The sequence below is a fragment of the Nelusetta ayraudi genome, unplaced genomic scaffold (genome assembly GCF_046127955.1).
Source record: "Nelusetta ayraudi isolate G7.1 ecotype Tasmania unplaced genomic scaffold, CSIRO-AGI_Nayr_v1 ptg000060l, whole genome shotgun sequence".
NCBI classification, from domain to species: Eukaryota; Metazoa; Chordata; class Actinopteri; order Tetraodontiformes; family Monacanthidae; genus Nelusetta; species Nelusetta ayraudi.
The window spans coordinates 372,791-392,910 of NW_027466110.1; the positions used below are offsets into that span (position 1 = coordinate 372,791).

General features: G+C 44.4%; 3 protein-coding genes across 4 annotated transcripts; 2 read left to right on the forward strand and 1 right to left on the reverse strand.

The window, feature by feature from the left end:
• The first annotated feature begins 522 nt into the window (after positions 1 to 522).
• On the forward strand, positions 523 to 5,972 carry LOC142897392 (DCN1-like protein 1). 2 transcript variants are annotated; one of them, XM_076039689.1, is made up of 7 exons: positions 523 to 619; positions 2,337 to 2,553; positions 3,015 to 3,183; positions 3,604 to 3,734; positions 3,842 to 3,924; positions 4,317 to 4,413; positions 4,575 to 5,972. In XM_076039689.1, the coding sequence occupies exons 1-7, from the start codon at positions 617 to 619 to the stop codon at positions 4,652 to 4,654; spliced, it is 780 nt and encodes a 259-aa protein (XP_075895804.1). In that variant the 5' UTR covers positions 523 to 616; the 3' UTR covers positions 4,655 to 5,972. The 2 variants fall into 2 exon arrangements, with proteins under 2 accessions (XP_075895804.1, XP_075895806.1); XM_076039691.1 differs by lacking the exon at positions 523 to 619 and having other exon boundaries at positions 2,008 to 2,553.
• A 1,084-nt stretch (positions 5,973 to 7,056) lies between these two features.
• LOC142897391 (growth hormone-regulated TBC protein 1-A-like) lies at positions 7,057 to 10,224 on the forward strand. Its single transcript, XM_076039688.1, has 8 exons — positions 7,057 to 7,206; positions 7,748 to 7,893; positions 7,982 to 8,140; positions 8,319 to 8,443; positions 8,776 to 8,872; positions 9,066 to 9,238; positions 9,347 to 9,532; positions 9,648 to 10,224. The coding sequence occupies exons 1-8, from the start codon at positions 7,157 to 7,159 to the stop codon at positions 9,747 to 9,749; spliced, it is 1,038 nt and encodes a 345-aa protein (XP_075895803.1). The 5' UTR covers positions 7,057 to 7,156; the 3' UTR covers positions 9,750 to 10,224.
• Positions 10,225 to 10,277: 53 nt separating this feature from the next.
• Positions 10,278 to 14,770, reverse strand: lamp1b (lysosomal associated membrane protein 1b). The gene is made up of 6 exons (XM_076039692.1): positions 14,382 to 14,770; positions 13,113 to 13,303; positions 12,897 to 13,022; positions 12,630 to 12,696; positions 12,172 to 12,339; positions 10,278 to 12,087 (listed from the first exon to the last, which is right to left on the reverse strand). The coding sequence occupies exons 1-6, from the start codon at positions 14,440 to 14,442 to the stop codon at positions 11,948 to 11,950; spliced, it is 753 nt and encodes a 250-aa protein (XP_075895807.1). The 5' UTR covers positions 14,443 to 14,770; the 3' UTR covers positions 10,278 to 11,947.
• Between the last annotated feature and the right edge of the window lie 5,350 nt (positions 14,771 to 20,120).

Here is a 20,120-nt window from a genome sequence, read left to right on the forward strand (position 1 = left end):
AACTGGAATGTCCAAGATTTGACGATTGTGTCGACGCCCTCTGAAAATAATGGCTTAAGTTATTTTAAAAGGTTTTCAGAAAACACACACACACACAAAAAAAACATAGTTTGAAAAAGAAAAAAATAACAGGCTATTATTTTAGCCTTGCTATTTGAGCCTGGGCTGTTACCGGGCAGTTTTTTTTTTGTGTGATGTGGCAACACACTCTGTCCTGCTGGGGGACCAAATGTCATCCCTTTTGCGCCAGTGTCATAAGAGGTCGTATTTGATTTGAAAGGGAGTTTGTGACAAATTGCCTCACTGCAAAACCGGTGTCATATGCATGCTGTCTGCCAAAATGGTTCAATAAAGATGCTTTCAACTGTCACTGGTTTAGTGTTGTCGAACGTTCCTTTTCGAGATGAAGAAACTAAAAAAAAACTTTCTGCACCTGCCACTGTGATACCGTTTTTGCAACGTGAACTTCTCTATTGAAATAATGTGAATGAATTGGGCCTCCATAGCTGCCATCCGTGCCTCTCTTGAACCCAAAAAAAAAAAAACACCTACTTCCGCGCATGCGCACAAGAGACGACAGTCGGGATCCCGAACTGGTCAAACAGCGGGTGTGAAAATGGTAGGTGACCAAAATAAACACAAACCTCGCCACCGGCTGCGATGCCATCGATGCCGACATCGATTGTAACCGTTGTGTGGTCAAAGTACGCGTCGTGCGGCGTTCTGGCGAGCCCGCCGCGATCAGTTTGCTGGTGTTGGCGGCTATTAAACAGGGAAGGTCAGTTGATATTTTGAGAGCAGCTAGCTAGCTACGCGTCTCTGTTTGGCAGTCTGGCAACTTCGACTGCGAGCTGGCGGTCAACCTCTGGTCCTGAAAGACACACTCGTGTCGCGGTCGTCTGCGTGAAACACCGCAATGTGCATCCGCAAAACTGTCCGTTGCCCCACGTCGCTGTCTCTGTCATTATGACCACGAACATCCGAGTCTCGGCTAACGCGGCTAACGCTAGCCACCATAAGTTCCAAGCTGACGGGTTGTGTGTGTGTGTGTGTGTGTGTGTGTGTGTGTGTGTGTGTGTGTGTGTGTGTGTGTGTGTGTGTGTGTGTGTGTTCGGCGGGGGGGACGGGGGACGCGTACATTTTCCCCGATTTCACATCTGTTTGCGCCACAATCATGCGTGTTGTCCCAGCGCCAGCCCCGGCCAGATTTCCCAACTTTATGACGCGCGTTATTAATGGGTCATGAGTGTGAGAGCAGTCATGAGCGGCTCTGTGAAGTTGCGAGTTGGTTTCCAGGAAATGCCGCTCGCCCAGTCAAGTGCTCTGATACTGCAGCTGGTGATGGGACGACGGATTGGTTTCATCACCTATCATATATTTTCACATAAGAAAAAAAAAACAAAAACAGCCCATATTCGCTTGCAATCCGTCCGCTCTGTTACGTTATGTTTTGTTATAAACAGGTGGAATGTTTCACGTGAGACTTTTCAACAAACAAACAAACAAACAAACAAACAAATACACTGCCAAATTTAACCCGCTTGCGTTTTACAAGAAAAAACAATAATAATAAGAGGGAAATAAAAGCACATTGATATCCATTTACCAGTACACTTGTTGATTATCTGATTTCCCCATTGCCTGCGGGTCTTTAATGGCTACATTGATAGACACCTTGATGGTCCATGTTATGGCTTACAGAAAGCTTGCCAGGAAATTGCTCCATTCTGTAACCTGTATGTCTTAGGAAGGTAAATGCGTAAAGTGTAGATTCGTCAAACAAACCCTGCAGACTCCACCAGACCAATCCAACTCTGTCCAATACTGCGAGCTAAATCTGTGCGGGTGCTCGTGTCACACACACACACACACACACACACACACACACACACACACACACACACACACACACACACACACACACACTCCAGTCCTGTCCTGTCGCACCTCCAGGTCCTGGAGGGGATGGCATCCTATTTCCCTCCTCACGTTACATCTCTCAGTGTAGTTATCTGAGGGGCCCACTGGGGCGCAGCACGTGCTCCCGAGAATGCACGGCGGCCCTCTCCCCTCGGAGGGAGACGACGGCCGCTCGCCAGCCTTTTTAACTGTGCTCCTCACTGACAGACTAACCTTTGCAAATATGTGTCAGAGTTTCTCCCGCTCGTCTCCCTGCCTCCTCCTTCCTCCCCACCACCGTCGCCTGAATGCCCGTGGAATTGTGCGCGTCGCTGTGCGTCCTCGTCTGCGTCTCCCTCTGCGTCTGCGTGCTCCTGTCGGTGCTGCCTGCCCTGGTGGCGCCCGCGCCTGACTGTCCCTGTCCTGTGCTCACGCAGCATAAGCTGAAGTCTTCGCAGAGGGACAAGGTACGGCAGTTCATGTCCTTCACGCAGGCCGGCGAGAAGACGGCCGTGTACTGCCTCACGCAGAATGACTGGAAACTGGAGGTGGCCACGGACAACTACTTTCAGAACCCGGACCTCTACTGCAAGGAGTCCATGAAGACGTCGGTCGACCGGAAAAAGCTGGAGCAGCTCTACAATCGTTACAAAGGTAGCAGGGGCGGCAAAGCGTGAAGGCTGCACAACGTTGTGCCTGCTACTAACCTTTTCACTGTTGATGCGACTTTGCTGTTTTTGCCAACTAAACAGCGTCCACTTTTTTTAATGCACTCAAATGAAATCTTCAATCAGTTAATAAAGTTTAATATAGACCTGATGCTGATTAAAAAAACATTCTTTTGGGGGGGGGAAACACTTCAAAAGCCCTTAAGGCTAATTAAAAACTGCCTACTTACACTTCCCAATGCAAAATGCCCAAACAAACAACAAACCCTCGCATTGGCTGCCACCTCCTCATTTATCAGCATGTAAACACACAGTCAACAGGGGGAATCTGGCCGTTGCAGTTGCTCGACAGATGGGATGTTCATGAACTTTCTCCTATTTTTGTTGAAACTTCGGCTTTACAGCATTTTTACCCCCCCCCCCCCCCCCCCCCGCCTTCTTTCTCAGACCCTCAGGATGAGAACAAGATCGGCATCGACGGCATTCAGCAGTTCTGCGACGACCTCTCGCTGGACCCGGCCAGCATCACCGTGCTGGTGGTGGCGTGGAAGTTCCGCGCCGCCACCCAGTGCGAGTTCACCAAGAAGGAGTTTCTGGACGGAATGACCGAGTTGGGGTGAGTGTCAACATCAACACGGTGCCCCCGCCCCGAGTATCCTTATCCCGGGAGGGAAGGCCATCTATATATAGCGCCACTCCAGCACACCCAGTATTCTGTGTCTTCTTGGAATGAGTCAATTGACGAGCCACAGTATTTTTGTCTTCAGTGTTGAGTTGACCACAGCAGACATGACCCTGTTTATTTCATTTGGGTTTTGTTTTTGTTTGTTTTTTAAATTCAGTTAAATTTTTTTACCATCCCTTCTCTCCCAATTCTCTTTTCATTCTCTGAAATTCCAATGTTTAACTTTCAAACTAATTTTACCCTTGCAGCTTGTTGTGCATCATGTTTTCCTCCTCCTGTTTTAGTAATGTTTTGTCACTTTGTTAACTTTGTTTTTTTTTTCTCGTTCTCTTGTTTTTGTTTTTTTTTCAGGTGCGACAGTCCGGAAAAACTGAAGGCCCTCTTGCCGCGGTTAGAGCAGGAGCTCAAAGACAGCGGGAAGTTCAAGGACTTCTACCAGTTCACCTTTAACTTTGCCAAAAATCCCGGACAGAAGGGCCTGGGTAAGGCGGCCACAACATCGTCGCAGAGCTTCATCTCTCGCCGCATGCATCGCTGATTTTACACAGAGTTCCAACTATGCGTCGTCCTTTGTTTGTGTCTGGTGTAGATCTGGAGATGGCCGTTGCCTACTGGAACCTGGTGCTGTCAGAAAGATTTAAGTTCCTTGACCTTTGGAACAGATTTCTTTTGGTGAGTTGTGGAGCTGGTGTTCAGACTGCGATAGTCAAATACAGTGGACTTTTTTTTTTGTGTCGGGGCTGATACTTGCGGATCACGTCACCAAATTTAAATGAGTAATAATATGTCAACAAGTTTTAAAGAAATAGTGTTTGTACAATGGAAAACAAACATTTTCAAGCACTGTGCACCTGCCAGTCACAATAAAGTCTTCATAACAGGCGAGCAAAGGCTGGAATTGTGCTTCCCCATTTTGATCCACTTGGGCAATTTATTGTTTTTTTCTATGTTAAAATTGAGTCGTGCAAATTTTTGACTCAGTTGTGCCAGTAGCCAGCTCGAAAATCAGGAGCAGAGACACACGCAGGTCCCAATGTGTTCACTCGCTCTCGTGTTGATCACAGGAACACCACAAACGGTCCATCCCCAAGGACACATGGAACCTGCTGCTGGACTTTGGAAACATGATCGCAGACGACATGTCGAACTACGATGAAGAAGGTGAGTTTCCCTCTGAGTGATTTCCAGTGAGCCGGAGCGATGGAGAAAGCAGGTGTAGAAGATGGATTGACCCGGAGTGATGGAGAAAGCGGGTGCAGAAGATGGATGGATGGATGGTTTTCATTGATTTTCACCGATGATCTTTGTCGGTTCCTCCTCAGGTGCCTGGCCGGTCCTCATAGACGACTTTGTGGAATTCGCCCGACCGATTGTAACAGGATTAAAACGTAAAACTCTCTAAATCCAGTCACAGCTCTGGAAGAAAGAAAGCCAGAACCTGGGCCCTTTTACAGTGACTTCATAGTTTTTTGTTTTTTTTGTTTTTTTTTAATGAAATGTACAAAAAAAAAAAGTGAAATCGTAGACTTCAACGAGAAAAAAACAGAAGCACTTGAAACTGACAGGAACTTTCAGGGAGCTGAGGATTCACCTACGAGATCAACTAGTTCCTTTTTTTTTTTTTTTTTTTTTTTCTTTTTCCTATTTTTGTCCTTGCGAGACCGAGGAGTCGTGCGGACATTGCCAGATTCTCCGCCGTCCCTCCTTTCTGGACTCTGGGCGCCTCTGCTCGGCTCCCGCCAGCAGCTCTCCCCGTCGGCCCTGTGGAAGGGCACAGAACCGATTGGACGTTCTCCCGCCGTGCGCACCGAAGGGACTTGAGACGGGAGCGGGAGGGGGGAGAAGAGAGGGGGACAAAAAAAAAAAAAACTGCGCCTCATCATTTTTATCTCATCGCCTTGGTTTGGTCATATGAAGCTCTGAGGGGGCCGTGCAAAAAGTTCCCGCGTCTCACTCTTAACTCTGGGACGGAGTGCTAGCGACACCAGCACCGACAGAACCGCTGCAGTTTTTACTGTACATACTGTATCTATTGGGACAGTTTAAAAGAGAAAAGAGAGCTATATGAAGAATAATATAAACATGTTCAATTTATATAAATGCAAAAAGTGATTCTTTCATGTACAGTAAATACTACGTTCTCCAACAGGATGCCTCAGTATCATGGATGATATGCTGTTATAGTTATAAGGTGGATGTGTCCAATCATGGAATCGTGAGCTTGTTGAAAGCATGTCACATGTTTTATGTCACCCGGGGCTGGTTTCACGAAATATATTCTCACTTAACTGAAAAAAAAAGAAGCTGTGTTTTAATTTAGAAAACTGATTTTTGGTACCGTTTGATAGCTCGGTCTCGGCTTTGTTTTGGAAGAAGAGGGGTCTGAGGCGATTTTCAATACAGGGATCCCTCCGAGGTTTCGGTGATGCTACAGCGACCGGTGACATTTAAAGTAAAGGCTTGCATGGCACATATCTGTAGCGCGCGGCGTCTGCGGCGTGAAGCTGCGGCGCCGAAGAGGGCGGCAAGCAGGACAACAAAAATAAGCCTTAAGAATAAATATTTCTGTTCACTATTTATGTTTCTGCTCTAAGCCCATCTGTCCAGTGTTACAGAAGGTAGTGGTGGCGACTAGAATACGATGTTGATACATAATGTAAGTAGCCTGAGTATATTGTTCATTTAAGAATGATGAATAAAGCATGAGTTTTTCTTTTTTTTTCAAATGACCATTCTTACAGGTGGTGCGTGTGTTGCCCGCGTTGTCGAGTCGACGTGCTCGCCTTGTGGTTTTATCAGCAACTTCGGTTGTGCGTCAATGTTGATAATGACCTTTCAGATAAACCTACATTTACACTCATGAATGAGTTTTAACTTTTAAAAGTGGCTAACTAGCACTTTTAAATACTATCTAAAAAAAATATATATATATCTGGATCAATTATTTGGGTTTTCTTTTTTTTCCCCCACTGGAGGTCAGTTGCTTTTTCCCAATGCTCTATGCTTTAGAATGAGAGGTCAGGTCATTTGGGAGTCAAATGAACAGCTCCAAACACCCACTTTGAATGCAGTGTGAAGTTTTAGGAGGGCTCATTTTAGTTCAGGGTGTGAATCAGAAGTTGGGAAGACGTAGAAATCAGGCCAGCCTGAAATCCTACAACTCATTTCATTTCCTTGTGTTTCCAGCAACACATTCATAAAAGAGCCAGTGAGAGAAACAGTAACAAGTACTTAATTTTAATGTTGTTTCCCATAACCTATAATGGCAAAGGGAGAAAAGCAACATTGTCTTTACAGTTGATGTCTTTACTTGAGTGCTTTGAGTTTAACATGTAACATTAAAGGAATCGTTTGGCACCAAGTGTAACTGAAAGGACGTACATGTCTTTCTTTATGTTTTCACTCTCTAATAATAAGGGTTTGTATTTACATAGAGGGAAGGTCCACTGCTAGAGCTCCACCATGTTTTGACAGGAGGCCAGAATGTTTGTGTGGGAAGATGTGAGATCAGGAGTGACACCAGGAAACGGGGATTAACGTGTCTGTAATTAGTTTTATCCTAAGGAACAGCTGCCCCTTAAATGATGGGTCTTCTGAAAGAAAACACCTTCTGCTGTTTACAAAAGTCAAATAGTGATCACTGCCGGTAAAGACACATGCAAACTTTTCACCTCACCTCCTTGTGACTGTCCTGGGTATACAGTATACAGCGTGAGGGAGTCACCTGGTAGCTATTCAAATTAGCCCCTCCTCCCCGGAGAACATGAGTCACTGGAAGCGCGGACCATTGTGTTATTTACCTGGACAGCAGCTGCTATAAGGAAGACAAATGGGAGATCCTTCCTCGCGCAGGTAGTTTACAGCCCCGTCTGCGGACTACGGAACCTGCAGCACCTGACACACAATGGAGGGGAACAGGCCAGAAAGTCTTCCTTCATCTGCGGGGAGTGACAGGTAGGGCGTTATTTGATGTGGAGTTTATTACAACTGTGCTCCTTTTTGCCTTTCTCTAACTGTTTTTTGTTACTTCACTAACTGTTATTCACATCAGCAAGTTTATGCCCTCAACAGCTGATTGATTGCACTTGGACTACACTGAACTATACTAACTGGACTGGTTGCTATACAATCCTAGTTTAGGAAGTAGGTTATTTTCTTTAAAAACAAAAACAAAAGAGAGTTGTTGTTTTTTTGTAAAAGTAAAAAAGCTTTGAGCTTTTGCTGCTTTTTTGCCTCAGGTTTGCGCCTCCACTTCGCTGATCCCTGAGGGTAATTTGAAACTGGCTGATCACTCAGCCGGGGCATTTGATCTCCCCGCCACTGAAACCTTACCCAGTGGTCGCTGTTGTTGTGTCCATCATCAGGGACTAGCGAGGGAGAAGGAAGGGTGGGGAGGCAGTCAAGCGCCACTGTCAGTCTTCCCCTCACTGGTTTTGTTGCACTTGTTGCATGCCGTGACTCACATCCCCCCGGCCTGTGCACTTGTTCTGGGTAGGATTGACCCCTACGGCTTCGAGAGGCCGCACGACTACGAATCCTACAAAGACATGATGGATGAGTACGTGGTCATCCTCAACAGGAGGTCCAGGAGATGGTCCAAGCTCCTGCAAGAGAAGCCTCAAGTGGAGAAGAACGTGACAGGTAGAGAGAGGTTTTGGCGCCCTCTGCTGCTGCTTCTGTGGCGTTGTGACGTACGATCATGGGGGAAATATGTGTATGTTTTGTAAAGTGAAAAGGTTCGTTCGCAAAGGAGTCCCTAATGAGCACCGGACGAAGATCTGGATGGCAGCCAGCGGGGCTCAGGAACAGATGGAGAGCCACCAGGGTTACTACCAGTCTCTGCTGGCTGTGGAGCACGACCCCAAGCTGAAGGAGACGATTCACATTGGTGAGCTTTTCAGCGGGGCCATTATCAGGCTCACAAATGTACAGCAGACTGGCTGCAGGGGGCGCTCCAAGAATGATTTGAATAAGAGTAGCGGAGCTCCTCTGAATGCAGCCCCTGCATGACACATGCTCCAGTATCACTAGTCACCTGGTCACCGGGTCTTGTTGTCTTCTGGCAGACATGCACAGGACCTTCCCTGATAACATCCTCTTCAAGAGCAAAGCAGAACCCAGCCTGCAGGGGACGCTGTACAACGTGCTGCTGGCCTACGGTCACCACAACAAGTCTGTGGGTTACTGTCAGGTGAGGAGAACACCAGGAGACACAATACAATCTCAAAGGTGCAACTATATGACAATTTTTTTTTTAGCCCTCTGTTTAAAGCCTCCTGCAAAAATGTTACTCTTTAGCTTCCCGCTAGAGGGAATGCTGTGTTAGACCTTTCACACGTTCGGAGGGAGACAAAATTATGATGCCTGGTCTCAGATGGCAAGGGGGGTTTTCAGTATTCTGGAATAAGTTTCAGTTCGTTGTGACATCACAAAAGGAATTTGAGGAATTGGGACATTTTGTGTTTCACAAAAAATATGTATAATAATAAATATGTCTAATGTCTCTATGTTCTCTGACTCAAGGGTATGAACTTTATCGCTGGCTACCTCATCATCATCACCAAAGATGAAGAAAAATCTTTCTGGCTCATGGATGCATTGTTGGGCAAAATGCTACCAGGTTGTTTATCATTTTCATTGCTTTTTTTTTTTCCCATTTATTAGTTTGTTTGTTTGTTTTTTTTAGGAGGAGAAATTTGATGAATCAAACAAGTTTTCTCGGGTATAATGGAGTGTCTATGCTATCTGTGCTCCCTGAAGCAGCACAAAGTGTGAATCTAGAGAAAGCATCACCTCCTTTGGGGTCATTGCAGACTACTACAGCCCAGACATGGTGGGCCTGAAGACGGACCAGGAGGTCCTGGGGGAACTGGTGAAGGCCAAGGCTCCTGCGGTGGGACAACTCATGGACCAGTATCCTGGCATTTGGACACTGGTAGTGTCGCGTTGGTTCATCTGCCTCTATATCGACATCCTCCCTATTGAGGTGAGCAGAGGAGCTCTTTCAATGATGAAGGAGACGAGCGGAGAGCTCAGGTTGCCGTCAAAGTTCATCACGCAGCCAAACAAACTAACTGCTCTCTGTCGCCTGCAGACGGTCCTGCGAGTCTGGGATTGTCTCTTCTACGAGGGCTCCAAGGTTCTTTTCCGCGTCGCCCTGACTCTCATCATGCACCACCAGCCAGAGATCCTGAGAGCTCGCTCGCTGCCAGACGTCTGCCAGTGCTTCAAACAGATCACCTGTGGAGCCTTTACCCTGGACTGTCACACATTTATGCAGGTATGACCAAGACTGGCTGTGGAAAAACTAACAAACACTGGGTTATCCAAGCTGCGTAACGTGAACATGTCGGAGAATCTTGTGTTGATTTCTTTCTCCCTTTCACGTTCCGCAGAAAATATTCACGGAACCCGGGAGGCTGTCCGGGGCTTCCATCAATAAACTGAGAGTGAAGTGCAGAACACAAATAGAAGAGGAAGAGTCTGGACGATCGTGAAGCAACAGCTATTTCCCCCTCGGAGGAGGTGATTTCTCTGAAGTTAAAACGTATTCACAGTTAAAACTCTTTCATTTGACTGTGGAAGGAAGTCGTGAGGGGAAACAGGGGGATTTTTACATCAAAATGCAGTGAAATGCCCCCAGAGACTGCACACGCTGCTGCAAGAATCTGTTTGTGAAACAATGTCAACAACAGGGCAGCTCTGTCCTGTTGACATCAACCATGTGCCTGATGTTTAACCTAGTTGTCAACAATATATATTTAAAATCTGACTTGTACAGAGGTCAAATGCTGCACTTTGCTTTATTTCTAGGATTCTGAGTGACCAAGCGTGATACATTAGCTTGATAAAAATGAGAAATGCTTTAACGTCTTTCCTTGCGTTTACTTGTCAGCTACCTTTTGTGTATTTACACAAGTAAAGCATAAAACCTGCAAATTTCACTTCCTAACGAAGCCATAGAGAGCCGCACTGTTAGGTAGACATGTAAATGTCAGTCGAGTAAAACACTTCCAAACATAAAATCAGTTTCATTCATTCAGTTTTATTGACCTCTCCCTTAGAAGGCAGCTCAAACAAATCCATTAAAATCACTTGTAGGATAATTAGATGAGGGAGGAGGAGGAAAGAAAAACAAAATAACTTTCTACAACTACATCAAACAATGCTTATTTGTGGTAGTAACAGTAGATGAAGGCTTTGTGAGACACGGACGTCCCGGACATGACAGCACACAGTGTCAGTGAGCGAGTGAGTGAGTGAGTAAATGAACGAACTGTGGAACTGGCTTTACTTGGATCCCTTCTATTTTATAGCTGGGAAGGCACTGATGAACACTGACCAGAACAGTTTGGCCACTTCAGTCGTAACACGGGGAGGCAATTCCATCGGGGACGTTCCCGCAACTGCATCCCCTTTTTGAGAATCGTAAAAAAAAAAAATAATATGAACAATCCCAACGTGGAACCATTTCCCATTGAAGAGGGAACGCTAAACACATCGACCACCCGGTGATGACGACGCACTTATGAAGACACCGATGTCCTGAGCTTTCACCTGACTAAACCAAGCATATATAGAGATTGTTTTAGCAACTTCAGATCTGTGTGTGTGCGTGTGTGTGTATGGGTGGGTGGGGTCTTATTAGCAGAATGTTGAGTGACTTTGAGCATTTCCACAATTAGAGTCTTAGAAGTGTGCTGGGAATTTGACATTCTTGAAGTAGACAGATAGCAGTCTGGATCCAGAATGGTATCTAAAAAATATATATAAATATATATGACACAGTATTGATAAAGTATTGTGCGTAAGGTACTACTCTTTCTCTCAGCACCTCGAAACCGTTCTGACACACTGCTGTTTATCCTGTTTTGTTGCTAGGGGCTAAACGCTTGCTGAAGGATGCATGGCAAGCGGCAAATATCCCCAATTCACCAAGGATTATGAAAACGAGACCAAAAAAAGCCAGCTACTTTGAATTTCCCTGCACTAAATGAGTCCAGACCCTTTACAAGGGGACACACATATTTTAGAGTTTATCACGGCATTCATCTTTTGAAAAAAAAGAAAAAAAAAGAAAAAAGGCTGACGCCTCCTGTTCATTTGATTTTAGAATTATCCCTAAAATGAGCTAAATGCAGATTTGTAATAAAAAAAAAAAAATCATCAGATCTTCACTGTTCAGCTGAACAGCTTGAAAAATTCCCTTAACTGTGTCGAACGCAACTCCGGCGGAGACCAGTAAAAGCGGTCGCCGCCCAGAGCTGGAACACCAGAAGAAAGTAACAGCAGCAACTCCCTTAAATCCCACAATCCCTCAAAATTCCTTTCACAGAAATCATAAATAGTACAAGACAAGGCGAGAACTCTCATTAACCCCTCCCCCCTGTCCGACACCCCGCCTCCCCTCACTCTCTCCCCTCACTCTCTCTCAGTGACGTAGTACCACCACGGAGCTCCGCCCCCTCAATGACGGAGCCGCTCGGCTCGGACAGACCTTTTCATGTTAATGACAAGGGCAAAGAACGGCACGCTGAGGCCACGATGGGGGGGATGAGGGAGGGAGGGAGGGAGGGAGAGAGGATGAGGAGGAGGAGGATGGCAAGTGTTAAGTCTCATGAAACAGTGGTTAATCTCAAGTGTGGAGTGCCACCCTGTGGCCTCAGGGGGAGGGAGGGGAGCATGGCAGGGGTTCCTAGATGGTCTGGTAGCCGGCGTGGCTCCTCTTCCTGCCAATGAGGTAGGCCAGGAGCACAATGAGCACCAGGCTGGCCAGGGCCGCGCCCACGATGATGGGGATCAACATGTCGTCTTCGTCCAGCTGACACTCCTCGGCTGGAAAACAGAGGCCAACAGGAGAGGGTTCACAACGGGGACGAGGGGACGGATACACTTCCTGACTTCGGCTGCGGCACTTACCTGCGCTGAAATGATCTCCACTCAGGCCAAATGGCTGCACCTGCACCTGGAAGGTGTTGATGAGTAGAGCCGGAGTCACGCTGAGGGTTTGCTTCTCGCGGCACATGTACGAGTGTCCCACGGAGCCGTGCAGGTAATCGAGGCTTTGGTTCTGGACAGAGAAACCCTCTGCAGAGGGGGACAGAAGAGGCAGTGGAGACTTTACAGGTTGAACATCGAGGGCAGACCAGGGTAATCCAAGTTGATGCTTCTTTTTTTTTTTCCAGACGTTTTAGGGTTCAGACAGAAGTGTACGCCAATTGTAAAAAAAAAAAAAGACTGCTAATTATGGAGGCAAGCATGACATTTTCCTTTTGTTAGGAAAGAAAAAAAATTCCACACGATGTACATCTGACAGACATTCCACTTGATATTCATCTGACGCACATACGCACAAGCACACGCACTTGCACTCTCACCTTTCATGTCTGGCCAGTGCGCTGACAGGGCCGCTCCACTGAGGTGGTACTTATTGGATGTAGTGTTCTGAAGAAAATAGAGAAGTTTAAATCAAAGAAGAACAAAAAAAAACAACAACATTGAAAGCTAGTTTCCAATGTTGCCACCTAGCAGTTGTTTAGTGAAACTGCACAGTGAAAATAAAGGTCATGGGTCTGTCGATAAACAGCAACTCATATGGACAGCAACCCGTGATGAACTGGCAGCGGGACCGTAACAAATCTCACCAGTGTGAAGACGAAGGTGAGGATGGTCTTATCGGTAGACGTGAGCCTCAGGGTGGCGCTGTCTGCGTCACATGACCCATTGCTGTTGGTCACATTGGGCTGAATGTTCACAACCTGCTGCAGAGTCTGTGCGGGTCAGAGGAAAGGCAAGCTTTTTAGGCCCACTCAAGTGCAAAGCACTCGCACATCCGTTTCCAGTTTTTGTTTTCTACGCACCTTATTCTGAACGGTGACGAAAGTGACGTCGAGCTGGAGTCCCATGGAGGCCAGTAGACAGGCCGTACCGTTGCTGCCGCGTACCATGTAGGTCCCCTTCTCGGGCCGGCCGGGTTCCTGGTGCGGAGCAGCCGTGGTTTGGGCCGTGACGGGAGGAGCAACAGTGGCAAAACTCTGATGCAGGACAGCAGCTGACGAAGGTTGTGCAGATATGAGTGTGGTAAGAGACAACCATGAAAATATTTACAGGGTTGTATATGGGCCACTTCACTGAATCAAGTTCACCAAAGACCAATTTTGAATGATTTAAATATTCCATCTGGAACAGTTAGGCCATGTTGTTTTGTGAAGATAAATTTAGGAAAGTATTTTTTTTCTAAGAGGAAAAAAAATGCAATAAATTCAACAAATCAAGGCATGAGTCCCATCAATGGCACAAAGACCTCTTGTTATTTTCTGACTGAAGAGGCGATCAACCTGACATACGTCTGGTCATGTTGACTGAAAGGCCACATTCACAAAGGATTAGTCAGACTCCACCTAAGTCAGGTTCACAGGTACGTTAATGCATGTGTGTATGCAGAGAGCACAACAAACATATTTTAACACGACTGCCTGGTGGTCAACAGAAAACAGAGCTGGCACACATTAATGGCGCCATATTATGTCCATTTTACAACTTTGTTCAGCCCTCAGTGGGGCAGACATGCAGAACTAATTACCCACTGAACAAAAAAAAAACCGGAACAACCGGACCAAATCTTAAGAAACCTGCATGTTTAGCCCTCAAGGAAAAGAACCCCTCGTCGTATCTTCCTGCTAAACCAGAAGCTTCGTTGGACCTTCAAGCGCAATAAACACCTGCCTGCGAGTGTTGACGCTAAGGTGGGAAACGGTGTCAGCGAGTAATCGGTGCTGCTAGATTTCTTCAATTATGGGGTTTGCGGGTGGGGCAAAGGACGTAACACGACTCCAGTCTGGCACCTCTGTGCGACACCATCGATTGATCGGCCCCAAAATTGCTGCTGTTGCACAATCGAGAGGCATGAAGTCTAACTTTAACGGAGCTAAACTTGCAGAGACGCCGAGCGAATTTTCAACTGCTGTTTGTGAATATGTATTCCAAATTGCATATGGATGACATGGCTACATTTCAGACGTGAAAATAAGGGCTGGCTAACTAGCTAAACAGAGCTGTCTTTGAGGTTCACCCGTTCTTTCGAGCTTCGGAGAGGTTAAACCAATAACGTTTTCGTGTCAAATGCTCACCTAAAATCAGCGGGAACATGATTCCCATGCACCACGAGTGAACACCGCCGGTGTGCGTCATGTTTTTCTTCCCTCTTATTCCGCTGCTTCACAAACAGAAGGGGACAACAAAAAAAATCGCAGCAGCCGCAGCAACACAACAGACGAGGCGCAGCTAGCCTAGCTAACCTAGCCTAGCGTCAGCGTCGCGACAACAACAGCAAAACAGGTTTTTAAAAAATGCGGTATATTCAAATAACGAAGCGGGTTTTTCCTGTTCAGGATAAAGCTCGCAGTTTTGACGAGCTACAAGTCCAAACTTTTCGTCTTATTTACCCGCTAGCTGCGCCTATTTTATTTTTGCTCGCCTTTAATATGCTGCCTGTCACCGCTGCAGCGAAAAAAAATGACATCGGGGTCATGTGACAGAGGGTTTAAGAAACGGCCAGAAAGTCACGTGGTTAACAGAAGACGGACGCAACGTGATAAAAGGCAAAGGATATATATATATATATATATATATATATATATATATATATATATATATATATATATATATATATATATATATATATATATATATATATATATATATATATATATATATATATATATATATATATATATTTTTATTTATTTTTTAAATTTATTTTTAAAAGAAGAATGTTCCTTGACTACAATTTAATTTGATTTTTTATTTATGTTTCTAACTTTCTAATTTAATCCAGTTTTTATTGTGAACTCGTAATATTTTTGTTTTCCAGCAGAAGGAGAAGCCAAGCCTGATTTATGATCGATTTGAATAAATGAACGAATTACACCATATTAACATTTATATCAGGCATGGGCAAACTACGGCCCGGGGGCCATGTGCGGCCCGTCAAGTTTTTTTTTAAGCAGGCCTGCTGAACATGAACAAATTATATTGATAGTAAGAAAGTAATACAATTAGCTGTATTTAATAGATTTTTCAGTGTTTTAAGAGTCATTTCAATAAAGGGGTAAATACTGTGGGGCTTCAAAGACAGATATGTTGTTGTAACGCTTTTGATCATTTTCAATTGATATCAAAGCACCTTTATCCTATGATATATTTTTCCTCCTATGAGGCTGGTCACCACAAACACTCCATACATCTGCTGCTGCTCTGGCCCCTCTGTCACATTTTAGAACCCATTATGGCCCACCAGTCAAAATGTTTGCCCACCCCTGATTTATGTGATAATTAATGCGAAGCCCAAGTCCTCAAAAACCCAAGGTATTGTTTTCCTAAATTGAATTTAAGTTGAATAAAAAAAATTAAAAAAAAGATTTGTAAATACGATTTGACTTTCAGATGTACAGTTTATTTTTTCCATTTTCACCTTTAAGATCCTCAAAAGAGTGCCAACCCACGCAGGCGATTGAAAGTCACGAGCATGTGTAAGTTATGCTGTCCCTGCTGCTCTTCCCCCAGTGTTGCGTAATATGGAAAGTGAGGCAGCTACAGAGTTGGTGAAAGGTGAACATTTTGCAACATTTCAGATGCCAGACGCTTTTAAACGTCAAAAAAAAAAAGGAAGTGGAAAAACGCTGCCAACAATTACAAAGGTTTTTTAATATTGGAGCGTTCCTCTGTGCTGTACCTTTCAACTGTTTTGCATCTCAAGGCACAGTGGAACCAAACGCACTAGCTCGGTTTCCGCGAACTCGCAAGGGCGAGAAGAGGTCAGGTGACCCTCTCACATGTCGGTGCCAAAATGAGGTCTCCATCCCCCCCGTGCAGCTTGACCTGCGTGGCCTCCACTTATCAGCCAGCTGGTTCAGTCGTTTGTTTGGCTCTCGCAAATCAGTGTGATGATGCAACCGTAGAGGCGATGCTGTGAGTGTGTGTGTGTGTGTGTGTGTTGGTCGGGAGGTCCATTGTAACACTTAAGTATAATGGGAGCAAAGAGGTGACCTCTTGAACGCGCTGCTGGCCAGACAGGCTGTAGCCGCGTAGAAATGTTCGAGCGGCCTCGGTGATCATTTCACATTCATGTTCATCTCTACTTGATGGGAAGGGACGGGATTTATTTTTTTTTTTTTACTCCAAACAAGAATCATTAGCTGGTACAACTGCGATAGTCATACACATTTAACAGTAGGAATCATGTTTTAATGCAAAAAAAAGTCCTAACTTAATGAAGTTCCACCATCGGGCTATTGTGTTATTATTTTAGAAATATCCTGGGTAGGTACATAGACAAAACATGGTCATGTTTGTTTCATTCATTGTTAAGGACATCAAAGGTAATATAGAGCACTTTAGGCAGTTCACATTGTTTCCATTGAGGCTGTCGCAAAGGCTTAGAATTGCAATGTTTTGTGTTATTAATGCAGGTGTCTAGACTTTAACGGCTAGTCAAAGGTACAGCGAGCGGCTTGTCAAACCATTTGAACACGACTTTGTGAAGGGGTCACACTGCAGGCTGCTGAGGGTTGCGCTACGCTCTCAGGGTTAGTGCAACTCTAGGTCGTCAGCCACTTCCTGTCATGAGAGTGAGGTAAGGGGGATGAGAAAATCAAAAAAAAAATTCAGGAAACATTTTAGACAGAGCAACAAAAAAAACCCCAAGAGACACAGTAAGTCATGGAGTCACGCAGGATTGTTCTGATTTTGCTCTGTGGGCTTCTTCAACCTGTTGAGTTGAGTTCACCAGGTGAGTCCATGAATATGGAGCATCTCTTTTGTGAGATTTATTTTCCTGAATTGTAAAAAAGGCGGCTGAATGTCCTTTTTTCATTGTCTCACTGGGCTGGAAAGTAGCTGGACTTCAATGAACGGAAAATATGTTTTCAAAAATTTGTACTGATGGTAAAATATTTATACAGTTGTTTCACAGCCGCTCTTAGTTTGCCATGAGCAAACAATTACATTTAAGACTATTGACATAAATGCGGAAAACAATTGTCTTGATCGGAAGATGTCACATTTAAAATTGGAGAAACTTCTTGAGTTTCCTAAAAATGTTCTCAAGCTTCATCACAAAAGCTCATTGATCAATATTGTTTTTGTGATTTTTTGCTGTATTCGTCGCTGACAATCTCACGAAATACGCTACATAGTTTGAACTCGTTTCCGCTAGCCACTTGGGTGTTCCTTCACTTCTCTTCACAGCAGCAGCTAGCAGGCCGTAGAAGATGCGAGCAATTTGAGAACATTTTGTTGCTCATTAGTTAAATGCATGCTTGACTGAATCATTTCTGCAGTATGGAAATGCCGATAGTGAATGTTTATGTATTTATTTTTATTTTGTTTTTGTCCGATATGATGCTAAATACCAAAGCTCATGAAGGAATGTTTGAGAAAAATCTTTGGCCTAGAGCAACAACATAAAGTATAAATAAGGTAGAAAATGTAGATTTGTATGATGAATGCTTGGAAAATATAAATCAATGGAACCAGTTCAGGACAGTTCTGACGAAGGGAAGGCTTGGACATAGTTTTGTTCATGAACCTGAGAGGTTTTGACCAATACTGTAATTGTTGTTGGGTGGATCATGTCATTCTTCTTGTTAAACTCAAGCATCATTAAGCACCAGCACCATGCTCTTCATTACGTCAAAACCTTTCTGCTTCTGTGTCAACCGCACGAGCCCACCGCCTCCACTACTCACCTCCCTCCACCACCACCACCACCATCGCCACCATCATTGCACCTAGCACACAGGAAGACGCTAGATGTAGGCTAACTGAAGCGTTCCGGTTGCGCAGAAGAAGATAAAAAAAAACTCTTTCATGTTTAACATTTTGTTTCCACTCGGTGAAGCTCGATGGCCATCCTACCACATGATGCATGCACACATGTACGAATGCATGAACACACAAAAAAATTGTTGTAGTATATTTGTGTATTGTTATTATATGATCATATTAATATAGTTTATTCATTAAAAAATTTTAAGATATAAAAAAATAGAGCACATCATGATGACGCATTAAAAATGACCAAGTAATGATACTAACACTGTAGATACAGACAAGGACGTGTGTAGAATAGAACACAAATTAATTAAAGTATATATTTCAAGCTATTTAGATATGCAAAAACATGATATGTTTTATTTTTCCAAGGTTTCAGTTTTATATTTTTTAAGTTCTTGCAGCAGATATTGTACAGTGTGCTAATTGTGCTAATTTAAATGCATGATTGAAGTTGTCCCTTCTCATTTTGTTTTTTTATTAGGACAAAATATACATTTGTCTCCAGACTAAATGTGAGAACTCTTGACAAAAAACAGCAAATTGTGACTGCTTTTTTTTTGGGATGAATGTCTGAAAAATCTGCCAGCAGCCATCATGACTCGACTGCTTCCCTCCTTTATTTCTCCAGCAGAGTTCTGGTTAACTTCGCCGGTCACCTGCTACATGCTGGATGGGTTCCTGATTATTTACTGTCTGATTGCCACGGCGCTGTTCTTCAGAGAAAAGGTGCGCTGTGCGTGGCAAACATAAAGGGAAGAGCTTGTACACATGACTCGGAGAATAGCCGCACATCATTTAATTGTTTTTAGTCACATGATCTGACTGTAAAACGTGTGTTTCACATTTTGCTTCATACTGTTAGCGCCACTCAAATGTCATAAAAGCTATTCATGGTAGAGGAGAGCAGGCACAGGCACGTGCACAAGTGACTGAAGAACAAGACGAAGGGAAACACAGACTGTATATGCACACAAGGTCATGGGTAGCAAGAGAAAACTTGACTGACTTCTAAGTTCATGACAGCAGCATGACAGTGAAAGCAGTTAACAACATGCTGGTTTTCATCAAAAACCTAAAAAATGTAATGTTTTATTTACAAAAAAAATCATGAGACGTGAGGAGTGAAGAGAACAAAACAGACTGATGAGTGTTGGTTCTCTTCTGTAGGTTTTAGCTTTTCGACATCAGCAGGTTGAAGTGCAAGTAAGTCACATCATTTTCACTTTTTTCACAATGATCCCCAAATAAATGTTGTTTTTAAAAAAAAGAAGAAAAAAAAGCCCAATTAATTGTGGATTTCAACACTTTTGGTTTGATGAAGCTTGTTTCACTTTTCCTGCCTATGTTTCCCCGCATTATCAAACAGGATGATGATGCAGGAGACTACCAGGTAAAAAGACGCAATCGGATGTTGTGTAGACAATTCCTGGATAAATCATTCAACATTTAAAACCTTTTGTTTCCTAGTTGCTTCAGATAACAGAGCAGGCCGATCCTTACCAGGTGCTCGAACCGACTAAAAGGAAGGTAAGTCGGCCCCCCCATACAGAGGACACTGTCAGTCCCGTGTTCTTTCTGACCTTTCAATTGTGCGTTTTATTTTTCCTACATAGAAAAATGCAAAAAGGAAAAACAGACCGCGGGTAAGAGCAATATATTGGGTTCTTTAAAAACAAACAAACAAACAAAAAAAACAAGTGGACTCAGATTGTTTAGTTTTTGTGCATTTCTCTGTCAACAGAATGGTGCTGGTGCTGGTGCTGGTGCAGAGGTACCGTTGCTGGTCATTGGGACTGAACGCGTCCAGACTCTCCTTTGAAGGGTGGCGGAGGGGGGAGGTGCAGCAGAGCTGGTTTATCATTGACTCTCTTCTCACACACAGTCGACCCCAGCTGAGGACAGAGATCGTCCGATGTCTCCCCACGAGCATCCTCCAGAGCCTCACCTGGGTCAAGAGCTCCACTGATTACATCCAATCAGTCGTACAGGATTGATTAGATCGCCAAAGGATCGGTCAGCAACTCGTGTGGACA